General features: G+C 52.5%; 5 protein-coding genes across 5 annotated transcripts; 2 read left to right on the forward strand and 3 right to left on the reverse strand.

The window, feature by feature from the left end:
* Positions 1–1,601: 1,601 nt before the first annotated feature.
* Positions 1,602–2,974, forward strand: ACET3X_007091 (uncharacterized protein; the record flags this gene model as incomplete). Its single annotated transcript, XM_069453293.1, has 8 exons — positions 1,602–1,643; positions 1,697–1,888; positions 1,944–2,047; positions 2,100–2,236; positions 2,283–2,354; positions 2,402–2,620; positions 2,668–2,853; positions 2,907–2,974. The coding sequence occupies 8 exons, from the start codon at positions 1,602–1,604 to the stop codon at positions 2,972–2,974; spliced, it is 1,020 nt and encodes a 339-aa protein (XP_069305859.1).
* Positions 2,975–3,244: 270 nt separating this feature from the next.
* Positions 3,245–4,185, reverse strand: ACET3X_007092 (uncharacterized protein; the record flags this gene model as incomplete). The annotated part of the gene is made up of 2 exons (XM_069453294.1): positions 3,245–3,467; positions 3,578–4,185. 2 exons carry the CDS (start codon positions 4,183–4,185, stop codon positions 3,245–3,247), a joined length of 831 nt encoding a protein of 276 aa, XP_069305860.1.
* A 438-nt stretch (positions 4,186–4,623) lies between these two features.
* ACET3X_007093 (uncharacterized protein) lies at positions 4,624–7,319 on the reverse strand (the record flags this gene model as incomplete). The annotated part of the gene is made up of 5 exons (XM_069453295.1): positions 4,624–4,713; positions 4,763–5,604; positions 6,056–6,744; positions 6,806–7,051; positions 7,144–7,319. 5 exons carry the CDS (start codon positions 7,317–7,319, stop codon positions 4,624–4,626), a joined length of 2,043 nt encoding a protein of 680 aa, XP_069305861.1.
* A 2,606-nt stretch (positions 7,320–9,925) lies between these two features.
* ACET3X_007094 (uncharacterized protein) lies at positions 9,926–10,789 on the forward strand (the record flags this gene model as incomplete). The annotated part of the gene is made up of 2 exons (XM_069453296.1): positions 9,926–10,107; positions 10,162–10,789. The coding sequence occupies 2 exons, from the start codon at positions 9,926–9,928 to the stop codon at positions 10,787–10,789; spliced, it is 810 nt and encodes a 269-aa protein (XP_069305862.1).
* Positions 10,790–12,819: 2,030 nt separating this feature from the next.
* Positions 12,820–14,449, reverse strand: ACET3X_007095 (uncharacterized protein; the record flags this gene model as incomplete). The annotated part of the gene is made up of 4 exons (XM_069453298.1): positions 12,820–12,903; positions 13,039–13,471; positions 13,520–13,731; positions 13,787–14,449. The coding sequence occupies 4 exons, from the start codon at positions 14,447–14,449 to the stop codon at positions 12,820–12,822; spliced, it is 1,392 nt and encodes a 463-aa protein (XP_069305863.1).
* Between the last annotated feature and the right edge of the window lie 45 nt (positions 14,450–14,494).

The raw sequence follows: 14,494 nt of genomic DNA on the forward strand, positions 1-14,494 counted from the left end.
AAGGAATCAGGAGCTGACCAAGCAACAGCTAAGCAGTGCTACCACTGCCAGGGTCTCGGACACGTCCAGGCTGACTGCCCGACTCTGCGCCTGAGTGGAGCCGGCACCAGCGGACGCTGCTACAGCTGCGGTATCGCTGGCCACCTTGCCCGCAACTGCCCCAACCCTGGAATGGGTCGTGGAGCTGGCGGTCCTCCTCGTGGCGGCTTTGGAGGAGGTTTCCGTGGCGGTTTCGCCGGCGGTGCTCGCCCGGCCACATGCTACAAGTGCGGTGGGCCCAACCACTTTGCTCGTGACTGCCAGGCTCAGGCTATGAAGTGCTACGCCTGTGGCAAGCTTGGTAAGTCGACCGAACGCATTCCAGCATACAATCGCTAACATGAGTTAGGCCACATTTCCCGCGACTGCACCGCCCCCAACGGCGGGCCCTTGAACACTGCTGGCAAGACTTGCTACCGCTGCGGCGAGACCGGCCACATCTCTCGCGACTGCACCCAGGCTGAGGTCAACGGCGACGCTTCCGCCGCACCTGCCGCTGCTGCTCCCGTCCCGGCCGCTGCCCCTACCGCTGCTGTCGCCTAGGCGACTTCAGGCTGCGCCCAAGTCTCGCCATGAGTAACATTATGGCGAGCGCTGGCCCCCATGACATGCACTATCATGTCTTTTGTTTGCTTCACCATTTCATCACAATCATTTTCCTAGCCAATCTCAGCATCATTTCGGCATATCTCACACATTCACGAGTCATCAATGGATATGAGAAAGGTTCTTCACGATTCTTACACTGATACCCCACAAGCGTTATATCCCTTACTTGAACCATTCTACCATTATTTCGACAGACGACGGCTTGGCGATTTGGATGGCGACCTGTTTTGACACGAGCAATTTGGCTTGGCAGCTCCTTCGGCAGAAGCGTTACCAATGCGATGTGCTTGGATAGATCAGGCTCGTCTATGGAGCTGGAAGGCGCTGTGGTGGTTTGGTGCGAAAGTTTGTTCCCAGGGGATGGAGGTGGTATGGAAGAGGAAGAGTGAAGGAGACTGTGTGTATATGTCGGGAGCTGAGTCGGTGTATCTGTCTGTTAGCACTATGTTCATACATGACTGTGCTTGCATCGCTTAGATTTTGATTGTATCATCTATTTCGAATATATGCAGTCACATCAGTATCTAGATTCCGAGTTTTGATCTTGTTTTCACTGACGAGAATAGCAGATACTGTCAATTCTACTGCACAGTCCTAGGAGCTACTCTGATGCCAGGCCCTCAACGCAGGCACCTTCTGAGTCGATCCAATCGAACTCTGCCCATTCGTATGATATACATGTGCTCCTCTGTACCAGTTGTGGGGCGGTCGCGTAGACGGTGGTGGTTGCGCCTTCCTTCCTTCTCAGTCTTACACACTAAACAGACCTCAGCGCCCCCACCCATCGTGCCTTCCTCCGCCGTCTCGCCTCCTTAGACTTTTCTTTCTTTCTTCGTGCATCGTTTCTTCACGCCCTCGTTCATACATTCGTCGCTCCCACGCGCAGCATTCGTACCTTCGCTCGTATTGTTCCCTTTCATCTCATACCAAGTCAGTCACCACCTAGAGCTACCATGGGCGCTTCTTCAGTTGCCAGCGACGACTCGAACAACGATGTGAGTGAACTACTCTCGTTGAAGTGAGACACACACTGACTGAATGCACACAGGACGGCTTCATCGTCGACATCGACGCGATCCAGGCGCACGGGATCGGTGCCGTCGACATTTCGAAGCTAAAGTCAAATGGCTACTATACAATCGCATCGGTGCATTCGGCTACTCGTCGCAATCTTCTGAAGATCAAGGGCTTCAGTGAGATCAAGGTCGACAAAGTCAAGGATGCCATCGCAAAGTGCCAGGTACATCACCACACCTACTTGACACTGAGGTGTAGATCTCTGACATGCAACACAGCCGTCTGGAGGAGGCTTTCAGACTGCTCATGAGCTCGGACATTTGCGCAAGCGTGTCATCAAGATTTCTACCGGCAGCAAGGCGCTTGATGCCGTGCTTGGGGGGTGAGTGCCTGTTTCAGCCTGCGTTCCAAGTCTCGATGCTGACAACACGTAGTGGCTTCCAGACGATGAGTATCAGCGAGGTCTTTGGAGAGTTTCGTTGCGGAAAGACCCAATTGTCACATACCATGTCTGTTATCGCACAGCTACCGAAGGATATGGGTGGCGCAGAAGGCAAGGTGGCCTACATTGGTATGTCGAACATCGCTGCCTTTGAACTTCGCTCACATCCATTCAGATACCGAAGGAACATTTCGACCCGAGAGAATAGCCCAAATTGCCGAGCGGTTTGGTGTCGACCCTGAGACTGGTATGTGTCATCTTACTTCCGCTGGTGCCTCCACTTACAACCTCCAGCTCAAGAAAACATTACGTATGCGCGCGCGGTGAATTCGGAGCATCAGATGGAACTTCTCAACAAAGTCGCCGAGTTCTTTGTCAGCAACGAGTACCGCCTACTCATCATCGACAGCATCATGGCTCTTTTTCGCGTCGACTACACTGGCCGTGGTGAGCTCAATGAGCGGCAGCAGAAGCTCAACCAGTTCCTCTCAAAGCTGACGCATGTCGCTGAAGGTATGCCAAGTTTCCTGGTGGTTCTGATACAATCTGATAGTGCATAGAGTTCAACGTCGCCGTGCTCTTGACAAATCAAGTCCAGAGCGACCCTGGAGCGAGCGCTCTCTTCGCTGGTGCAGACGGGCGCAAGCCAATCGGCGGTCACATCCTTGCCCACGCTTCTGCTACAAGGATTTTGCTTCGCAAGGGTCGAGGTGAAGAGCGTGTTGCTAAGATTCAAGACTCTCCTGGTATGTTACCATGGATTGCTATTCGTCCTATATCCGCTAACGCATCGCTTCAGACATGCCGGAGAAGGAAGCAACGTACATCATCACGAACGGTGGCATCAACGACGCAGAGAAGCTGTGACAGATGTGCAGCAGTCTCGCGTTGATGCACGTATGAGGGGTATTTCTCGAAGAAATGGTGCTATGTGAGATGAACTGATGCACATTTCTCATGTACGACGATAGCGAGCTGTAGTGTGTCATATTCTCCGATATAGGAAGATTTCATCTCGTTCGTATCTCGGTACCCGCGTAGCGTCTGTATGCAAGTTTTGTCGTCTTATAAACTTTTAGACATGTTATATCCAGCTTGAGCCTGCTCGATGGTGGCCGAAGCCAATCTCACACTTCTTCAATCCTTCATCGTTTCCTCGTTCCGCGTCTTGTCCCTGCTATTCCATTCCCGATCAAATACCTGTAAACTCCTCTGTGCAGTAGGCACCACATCCAGCGCCTTCACGCTGACCCGATCTTTTTGGCTTAGCATAAAAGCAGCCGCTTCCGCAACATCAGGAGCGACAAGAGGCTCGAAGCCGGTCATGAAAGTGTCATAGCTTTCCTTGTCATATCCAACACTAGACATGTCGTTAGCCTAAAGTTCCACCACAGAATCAAAAGTGTGAGAGCACGGAAACGGTATGTACGAGAGACACACGCAATGTACGAAAAGACATGTATGACGTACCGCTGTTCATGAAAATTTGTCGCCACAACCCCCGGCCGCAGCGCAAGCACCTTGATATCCGTGCCCACCAACTCGGTCCTCAGCACATTTGTAAAAGCCTCCTGACAAGCTTTGCTAGCGTGATACACCGCCTCGCCCGGGAATGGCGGTACCTCCAACCCCGTGGTGCTAGTGACGTTGAGAATCGTGCCTTTGCCCCGCTCTTGCATCTTTCCCTCGTTCAACGCGGCATATGCAGCGAACATGTACCCATTGATATTCGTGTTGGTCATGGTAATAATGTCGTGTATTTTGAGGTCGGGGAACTTGGAGGGGGCACCGATAGCAAGACCGGCGTTGTTGATCAAAATGTCAATGTGTGAGACTTGCTGGACTACTTTTGAGATGGCAGTGCTGAGGGAGGTGTGGTCTTGGACATCGACGACGGATAGGAAGATGTTGAGGTTGGAGTGCTTGGCTTTGAGGGAGTCGGACAAGGCCTTTAGCTTGTCGCCTGAGCGGGCGAAGAGGATGAGTGTTGCATCTTCGGCGGCTAGACGCTCGGCGATGGCTGCGCCGATGCCCATTGATGCACCTGTGATGAGGACGGTTTGGCCTTTGAGTGACATGGTTGGTAATGGGGGTTGAGAAGCTCGAACGTATGGATTGTTTGGAACAGCGACACGATTGGTATGAGACTTCAGGAATTGGGCTATCAAGAGGGCTTGAGAAGCACGATGGCCGTCGTAGCGCGTAGACATTAGTAATGCTAGTAGTATACTATGACGTCACATGCATGGCATTCTTCGACATTTTTAAAGATCTGCATTAAATGTTAATAAACTCCGTCGCTCGTAAAAGGGTATCGCCGTAAACAATCATCCTGACATGGTAAGTTATTCCGCAAGCGACAGACATGGAAGTTGACTTACACTTCGTATCGTGGCTTCCTCTAAAGCCTACGTCCATTCGTGGACAGGGCAAGCTCAGTTCTTGTATGGATGGGTTCTGTAAAATTCATGGTATGTGCCGAGGATGTGCCGGATGGTGTCCTTTACTCTCGAAGTTCATCCATCCCACCTTTGCGCTTCCTTGTTATAACCAATGAGCTTGAGGTCGATGTTGAGCGTCTTGAGCATCATGTCCATGGTAAAAGACTGTGTCCCTGTCAGCGACAATATATGCATACAGTCTCCGCGTACTCACATCGTCGTCTGCGCACTTGAACGTCTCCTTCTCCTCTTCTCCTTTCTCTCTTTCCAGGCCCATCTCAGCATACCGATCATACGCTTCTTCCGAAATATCTCCACTCTCCTTAGCTTCTTCCATCCTTTCCCGCTCTGCCTCCATCTCTTCCTTGTCCCACTGCATCTGCCGTTGCTTTGATTCCTTCTCGCGTTCCTTCCACGCGCCTACTCCGCCCATTCTATTGACCCTATCGCGAGTACTGCCAAACAGCTCTTCGGCGGCTGCACGACTTGCTGTGCGCCATTTATCTATCAGCACGACCAGGTCGTCGTCTTTTGTAGAGGTAGCGAGGGTCTGGGCTTGTGTGAGCATCTGGATCTCGTTGCGGAGTTGCATAATCTCGCGTGTGACTGAGGGGTTCGATGGCGCCTTCTTTGGAGCGACCCGCGAAGGTGTGGATATGTTTGGACGTGAGACGAGAGACTTTGAGACACGTGGTGTCACCTTGGAGGTTGCTGGCGTTGATAGTGGCCGTGTGGAAGGCTCAGAGGTGTTCGAGTGCTGTGCATAGCGGCTTGCAGGAGCGACATTCCTGGCAGCGTTGACATCTGCCTCCGAAATCTTGCGGGCTGGAGTGCGTATCTCAGGCGGATCTGAGGATGGCGGATCGTCTCCTATGCTGGGCTTCAAGGGTGTGCGGAACGGCGATTTGAACGGCTTCTGGAGCGTCTTGGTGGCTTCGTTTAGCCGGCGGCGTTTCGCTTGCGGGGTCGCCATCTTCGTGACTGTTGACGCATTGGTACCAGCAGTTCTCGATGTGGCGGGGTGGTAGGTGGGTGAAACAAGACCACCCATGTCATCTGTCGCTTCTCGTTCCGGACGATCTAGCGCGTCGCGCTAGACCCTCGTCGTCACGTGTGTTCACCTACGCGACAAGTGAAGGCCTGGACATTCAGGCAGCAATGAATCTCTTCACTGGAAAGTTGCGCTGATCAACACCTTCCCTTACCTTCCCGATCGGGTAAGAGGGGCAGAAGCATCCCATTTCTGGAAAATGATCTAGGCGTGAGGTATCACTCTCGAGACTTGATGATGGCAGCTGAGGGCAGATGTAGGTGTTGGAAACGCTCCTGAATCCGATCGAAAGCGCTGGGATGCCGCGAGAACAGAATCAAAGTATATTGAGGTGAAGTTTTGATCAGCACGTGGTAGCTGAACCAGCAAATCATATTGACGTGGGAGTAACGCGCTCGACTATTTAAGCATATATATAACACAGTGGCCCTGCTGTGGTAGAAAAGAACTGCTTACTGGCAAGGTGATTCTTTCCCGGTGGCGCCACAATATTCAACTCCTGTTCATCCGTCGGTTTGCCTCTAGGACTGTTGGGGATCATCCAATGGGTGCCGCCCTCGTACATGCTCGTCCGGGACTTAATCTCCTTCTCCTGGTACATGGCCCACATCCACCAGTGCCTATCGAGCTGACTATGATGCAGCCAGAAGGCTGGTTCGGCAGGGCTTACATACACATCACCGCCGGGGTCGCCCCATATGCTGAAGTGGCCAGCAATGTGAAGTGCTGCAAGGTTGTTTACATTGCTGCTCTGGAGAGAATCTTGGAACGCGCCGATGGCTTTGTTGCTGGTGATGTGGGACAAGAGATCTTGAGGCCGCAAGTGACTCTCTGTGAAGAAGTTACTCACGTCACGACGGTGACAGCGTGGGTTGTCGCCAAAGCCATCAGCACGCGGATTGGTCTTGATGTTGAGTTTCGGGTCCATGGTGGATAAGATGGGACCGAGACGAATCGTCAGGTTGGCAAAGGGACCTTTGGTAACGCAACCGCCACCTGGTCCACCTGGAAGTGTTTGTCCCGGTCCTAGACTCGTACCTGCGTGTGGACCAATTGGATCCCCATTGCCACCCATGCTCCATTCATCGCCGTTGAATATAGGACTATTGACCAGGTCTTTGTACTTGGCCCAGTTCCAATAGGGTCTGTGATAGATAATATCGGGTTAGTGTTCACTTCGCATAAGCCTCGTACACTGATACTTACTGGTAACCCTTGTAGCCACATTCTGTACGGAGCGCTGTCTCATACGCCCATATGTAGTAGCGATGCCAGTGCATGAAATTTGCGGTGGCATGGACGGTTGGTGTCATGTTCATGTGGACGACTACAAAGTCATCATAGCGGGACTTCGCGCCCGGGTACTGTCCGGCAGGAAGCTTGGAAGGGGCTTTCAAAATACAGTTGACGGCTGTGGTATATGCTCTCCGCTCCTCTTTGGTGAGGTCGCCGCTATCATGTGTTAACGTATGTTCCGAATGATTTCCATAAGTACTTGCAATTCTCTGCGTACAGCAACAGTGTCTTTGTTACATGACGCGGACCTGTTCAGGCCATCCGATAGCGTCCCATCCAGTACCTTGTACGCATTGGCAAGGGCCTGTTCCTGAACACCGTCAAGAGTGAGCGTGGTCTGCCTCCTGGCGAAAGGAAAGGCCGAAGCGCCGGAGACCAGAAGCAAAGATGCCACAAGGGCTTTGACAACCGCGATGCCAGCCATTGATCGAGATGCGAAAATGCTGCTGAGTACGGATGCCAGAGCTCTTATACCAAGTAGACATGGTCAGCTTCCCTCTCCAACGCAGGCTAGTGGTGACTGCCATACTACTGCATTCGCTGCGTCGTCTAATTTGATGGTCGCCCGACGTGTTCCCCAGTACGGGGCGAGATTCCCCAAAGTGTCCCTGTAACGAGCACCCTTCACATTTGATACATGCAGCAAGGAACACCGGTAAGGGAAGGATAGCCCACCGCCTTTCTCGTCGATCTCACGAGGCTTCTAGTTCTGTTCATGAGATCTGCAGCATAGCGTTCATGACGGCCCTGAGTGGCTGTAGTATCAATCTCTTAAGGGCTCCAAGACTTGAGTTGCATCTGACCACATTGCCGACCGGCAGTCCGAACAAGGCAGTTAGCATCCTTGCATATGCAACGCACAGCGCAGAGCCAAGGTCATGGGCTCAGCTGCGGTTCACCTCGAGCTCGGATTTTCCATTAAGACGAGCCATGAGAACAAGCTCCTACACTTTAGTTCGAAAGTGCCATACTACCCGGTCGTTTCCGTAGAATGGAGTAGGATGCTGCCATCTGAGTTCGATTGAGTAAGCCAAAGGGTCTTTTTTCTCGTAGTCGGCCACAGCTGTGTGCAAGTGCCAGCGGCGAGGATCGTCGTTTTTATTGATCTCTTACGAACAAGAGAGCCCCTACTGGACAATATCGGACGTGCAATACCGGCTATGGCACCCCTGGCGTTCGGCGAGATTCTGCCGAGCGCAAGCGGCACTTGCCAAGCTCGAGTACTTTTGAATGAAACTGTAACACATCAACATTGATTGCGGGCCAGTATATTTGAAATGGTGGACTCCGTCACCTGCATCGCGACACTCTAGAACGAGACGGCCAGGAAGGGAAGTGCGATATCTCATATGCTACCCAGCGCAGCGAGTTCTCCAGTAGTGCTGGTGTCTACGGACACCCATGGTGCATACTGGAAGTGCATGCTGACAAGAAATCCAATGTATGCCGCGAGTTGTGTGACACAACGCCTGTTAGAGACACAGCCAAGGAAGCAACGAACAGACACGATCCAACACTCTGGCATAAGACGTATGCGCCATCCGAGAACTACTCTGAATGGCTCAAGAAGCGCGAGTGTTTTCTTTGGTCTAAAGAAATGTGAGTTCACACCATCTAGAAGGGCTGTATGCGCTGTCAGAGTATGGTGCGATGGATCCGAAAGCCAGACAGGTTGGAAGATGGACAAAACAAAAAATCACGTATCTGACGGAAAGCCTGTTCCCGTGAATGACGAGCTGGTTGACGACAGTGTGTGCCAGCATTCGTCGAAGCCGAAAGACCAGACCAGTCCAAAGCAGGAAACCGCGCCGCCCAACATGAAGAGCAGCATACTGAGGGGGGAAGCTCTGCCGCATATTCGATACGTCACAATGGATGCGACATATTATTCTGGGTGCTGCTGCCGTTGATTGTGATGGTTGCGGACGTGGTGAAACTGCAAAGCCGTTGGGTTCCCTGGTAGCGTCATGCGCCAAACCAGATGCGGGCTTGAGTGGAACACGTGAAGACGTGTCGAGGGGCGGTTTTTGTCGCGGCAGCCCGAACGCGCTCTATCCATACACCCCTCGCGTCCAAGGGTCATTGATCAGCGACGCACAATTTCACGGCATCAGGCACCGTGTCATGGTCGCTGACCTCGCTTTTGCCAGCCGCGGATCTCACCATTGCGCGGAACCGGACCATAGCCTCGCGCCACGCCTCTTTGACTAGGATTCGGTCCTTCATCGCGACATTTGCCCCTCAGGGGAACGGCAAACGGGCTCTAGAGAGGGCGTCCGGTGCATGGCCGCCATTCTTTGATTCGCAGACGCAAGCGATGAGCCGATGTTGGCTGTTGCACGACGGCGGCGTCGATTGCTTTTCTCAAAACTTTCCTGGGTACCTGGCCAAAGCTTCCACCCTTCCCGACGCAAGCTGCAGGCATTGAGCCCTGCGCAAAGATTGCGACCAGTCATCTCATCATTCCGTCGAGGCTGACGGTGCTCGTCGCATGCCTCTGGCAAAAGCATGTGACGAGACATCGCGAGTATCGATCCTCAGCTCTTGATGGCTCGTTTCTAACACGTCTAGTTGCTTGCGGTTCAAGGACCACGCCAACCCACCGGCGTACAACTAGCGCTATCAGCCTTCTTTGTTCCGCCTTTGTTTCACAACCTTGCACAAATACTGCTTGGTCTAGGTCCGGGGGCTCAGCCGTCCTGACTCTTAGCTCTCGAAAAGGCAAAGCGGAACATGTGATATCGCGTTTACGTGTTAGGTCTGTGGACGCGTCCAATCCGCGTCGCATTCCACCCTCACCCTGGCCGAGGGCCAGAGAGTGGCCTCCCGTTAGGAGTCAGGTATATATACACAGCTGCAGTCGCCTAGTACTTGCGTGCTACCGTCTCATTTGCCCTGCGACGTATCTGCCTAAGGTTTCTTTCGAGTCGTCTGCTTGCCTGCTCAGATTCGTACACTTGCTGCCTACCACTGCACTTATAAGTATCAACAACATCCCTTTGTACAGTACCACAGTTTTCGTACTTCATCATGTTCTCATCAAACCGCACACGCCACCAGGAAGGCAGCTTTTCGAAACATCGCGCAAGCAAGTCTAAATCACACAAGAAGAACCCCTCGTTCAGGGATTCGTCCAAGAGAGTAGAAAGGCTAGCACAACATGCCCAAGCATCATCGCCGCAATCAAACCAAACATCGCCGTCACTAGGAAGGTGAGTACATCCAGTCCTGGCCAACCCAAGCGACTGTGCTAATGTTTCCATCAGTGCCATCATCACCATATCCGTCGGCCGTGAACAGCGACTCTTCGCAGCGCACGAAGATGTCCTATCGCACTCTCCTTGGTTTCAGACTCTCTGTAGCGGCCAGTTCTTCCAGACTACCAACAAGCGCATCGACCTGCCTGACGAAGAACCCGAAGTCTTCTCATCGATTCTTGAATATCTCTATAAGGGTGACTACTACCCGCGTATGGAGTACGACAAGAAGCGAAACAGCTGGAATCTTGAAGATGGCGGCAATGCCAACAACACACAGGAAGCTGTCGTCCAGTCTTCCGTAGGACCGATACTGAAAGACACCGTCATTTACTGTCAGGCTGACAAGTATGGGCTACAAGAACTTAAAAAGCTTGCGTTGAAGAAGCAAGGTCTCCAGTCGGGCATCCAGTGCTCGACTATCCTGACGTCTGCCCGTTATGCCTACGCCAACACTCCCGACAACGATTCGAAGCTCCGTGCACACTACCTCGCGCTCATCATCCGAGCCAGACACACCTTCAAGCGCAGCGGCACGATGCAGAACGAGATGGAGAACGGCGGCAAGCTCTTCTTCGACTTGTTCGTTGCCATGGTCAACCACATGGACGACCTGTCATCACCTTCAATCCGCTGAAGCTTTCCACTTGCAGCAATCACACTTCCTCAGATGCGACTAATGATTTTACTTGTCTGTTTTCTTACACTTCTTGTACATACACTTTCTGTTTCAGCCTCACGGCTATGCCTCATCTCTTCACTGGGCTCTTCCTCGGTTGCGGTCTTGATTCTGCATGGCGTTACAGTTTGGACATATCTTTCTGGCACTCACTCACGCCACTGTTGTACTACTATGCTTATCTTTTTATCTAGGATGGGTTCCGTTGCGGTTTCGCATCTTCTGCATTTGCCTCACGATGCAGGCCTTCGTCGCATTAGTTTGACTTTCTTCTTTGCCTCTTGAGACACGAGATTGTTGTGGGTGACCAATGTCACTCGAGTGTCCCGTGTTCATCTTCCTTTTTAGCCTCTACATCCTGCGGCTGGGTGTCTTTCTTCGCAGCTGAGCTGCATCAAATTGTAACAAGATACGATCGTCGATTTCACAGCCTGTTCAAGCCGATTAATGCTAGCATTTGGTATCACAATGAATGAAACTAGGGAAATTGGATTCAATCCAAAGTTCTCCATTGATAATGCGACATGGCGCAGCAGTTCGTTAGGCCTCCCACTTCATGTAACAATTCTTGATACTCAGCCATCCTCGATCTCCACTCTCGCTTGGCTGATATCACTGGCCGGCAACGCGGCATCACCACTCCATCTGCACTTCAACAGACTCTAGATATATAGCCGAGATGGGTTCCCAGCGCATCAAAGTTTATGGTATCACAGGACACAAGTGCATGTATCCAGCAAACTGAACATCATAAAGGGACTTGTATACACACAAAACCTATTGAGCGTTTGTTCGTTATATTATACACCAGACTACAGAATCCAAAGCATTGTCGGACACGATGTTTGAATGCCCACCCCCGCACTCCGTCCAAGCCATCAGCGCAAAACGCGTCGGCGGGAAGAAAGTGCCCAAACAGTACCGCAAGTACCACCGAAACCACAAGAAGAGCAGCAAAACCAAAGGCGATATCGCTAGCAAAGTAGCGCACAATCTGATCCGCGGGGTAAAACACATTATCGAGTCGTTCTAAGGGGAGCGAAGCACATGCAGCACTGGTACGCTATGATAGGACCAAGACATATGGGCTGCAAACGGAAACAAGAAGCAGGAAGCAGGAAGCGCAGAGAAAGGAAAGAACTATGAACTGGGGTGCATGGCTTAGCAAGCGCTACTCACCACGCCAGTCAGGCAGCAACCGATTCAACGGGATGGGAAATGCAATGCAATGTCTAGGCGAACGATAACGGTGTCCGAAGACGGACATGGATGGAGGAGGACCAGGTGCATCGCCTAGGCAAGAAGGAACACGATAGCCTGCGTACCCGAGGGAACACCGACGATCGTTTTCCGGTGATTCGTCTCGCCGAAAGCTTACCTACGCTTTTAGACGATGAGGCGTGATACGGGTACTTTTAGGAGGTACAGTCACAGTACCTCTGCCGACGTCCATCTACATGCAGCATGCGCCAAGAACCACCATGGCTGTATGTTGAGGCGGGGGTGACAGCGAGAAATCGTCTTGGGTCGCGTCGGATAGGGAGCACAAGTGGGGTGACGATTATCAGGGCGGACAAGCGTTGGGTGTGGACGGGGGGTCTGCAACGCGATATCAGCTGATAGGGCGACAACGTGTCTGTGCGGGAACGCGGCTTGTGGCTCCTACGACAATGACTGGTCGCGCACCGAGAGCCGGCTTGTCTCACGAACCGTGCATGGGAAGGTTTAGATTGGATAAAGAAACTACCAGGGATGCAGAGTTGGAGGTACGTTGGTAGCTTGTATTGCATTGATGCTCTGGATAAGTTTTTCTTTGTCGCGATGGTGTGATACGTCATGTCGTGATTGCGTGCACGTTGAGGCTGCTTACACAGGCAACCGTGCATGCGCGTTCCCAGCTTGGATAGTGACGTGTCGCGGTACGTAGCCATGATTGATTGATGGTTGAGTCCCGCAGGAGATTTCTAGTACGAGAGTGTGTTTAGGCATCAGACCCCTGTCCCGGGAAACGCGCCCTTCTTGTTCATCACTACCATGCCGTGTTCGCGCGAGATATACCCCTTCATGAGACCCTGCAATCTGGGTTAGCCAAGTGGGTTCAAGATGTGATGTGGTCTCCGTGACGAGGCCGCCCCAATGCTGGGTAAGACCTGCAGAAGTGTGGAGTAGAGCAGTAGAGCCCAACGTTGGAGACAGGGTATGCGCACCTTGTAGATCTGGTTTGCCAATAAACACTCAACCTCATCGTCTTCCACGGCTTGGCCGCTGCCTTCGCCTGCAATGCCCATTCTGAGCGCGGCGGCAAAATTCGCTAGCGGTACTCGCGACTTCCGTATCCGGTCCTTTTCTGTTTGCCCTTCCTTGAGATCGTCAAAGCCACCAGCCAGGTACACCTTTCGGAGGAGGTTGCGCAAGGCGATGTCGCGGCTCCGCTCCAAAGTGAGGAAGATGCGCCGTCTGACAAATTCGGGCTCGCCCTCTGCCAAGGCTTTGTCAAAGCCTGTGAGGTCGCCTCGCTTTATGCACGATACAAGGGGGCCGAATATGCGTTCTAGACGAGGCGCCTCAGCGAGAAGACTGGCCGTAGGAACCTTGTGTTGAGTGATCAGGCGACAGGGTATGAGATATGTGAGAATAAGCCTGTGGTTTTAGCTTGAGAACCATCCGCGTCAGGTTCTTTGAACTCACGATTTGTTCTGTTGCGACTTTGACCAGCAGGATTCCCATGCTTGTTGCAGGCTGGTTTCCGCCTTGGCATAATCCTCTTGTAGGAAAGCTAGGACTCCAAGGTAGTACTTGTATGTGACTCTATGCGCTCGCGGATACAGCTCGAACGTGGGCAGATCGGACTGTGCTTCGATGGATCGTACGACGTTTTTGGATAGGCTGATGGCTTTCAACTAGGTTCATACGCGTGAGCGACTGTCACAAAAGGCAGAGTGGGATAAACCTTACTTTGAAGTATGTCTTGAATTGGAGATTGGCTATGCAGTATACACCCCACTTTCGCGATTCTGACATGTCTGGGTTCCTGTCGCCAAGACAGAGAGCAAAGATCCTGTTGAAGACTCGCGCGGCTTCCTCAAGCTTCTGATTCTGCGGGGCGGTGCTCACGATATCGTCCGAGTAGCCAGTGCTGGGCGTTGCTGGTTTCGATTTGGCCAATTGCTCGTCCGCCCTGATTGCTATCGTCCTAAGATGATTCGCAGTGAAGTACAGGGTGAAGATGGCCCATGGTGGAAGCAGCCCAGCGTTTATGTGCTTGATAAAGCTGCTCGTCAAGTCCTTCCATGCGTCGTACACAGCCACATGCTGACCCGCACCGAGCCTGCCTTGGTTCGCTGCCTCGTCTGCCGTGATGATCTCTTTGACAGCGCGCCAGTAAGCAGCAATGATGTCAACCCACGCGCCGGCCTCCTTGTTGGTCATGCGTGTGTTCTTGTTGTATTTGAGCGCATAGCGAACATCGCCTTCAATCTTGTCGTCACTGGAAGCGCGATAGAAGTCGTACAGCCGGCCGGGGTCATGTGCAGGAGCAACTGGACTGAGGAAATCCGCGACGGGTTGCGCCAGGCCACTGGCGTATGCCTCGTGGAAAGGCTCGAGGGCGGCTTGCATGGTTGTGCGTGGGCGTGCGACTGCAGAAATTAAGCGATGATTGTC

This window comes from Alternaria dauci, chromosome 6 (assembly GCF_042100115.1).
Source record: "Alternaria dauci strain A2016 chromosome 6, whole genome shotgun sequence".
Taxonomy (NCBI): Eukaryota; Fungi; Ascomycota; class Dothideomycetes; order Pleosporales; family Pleosporaceae; genus Alternaria; species Alternaria dauci.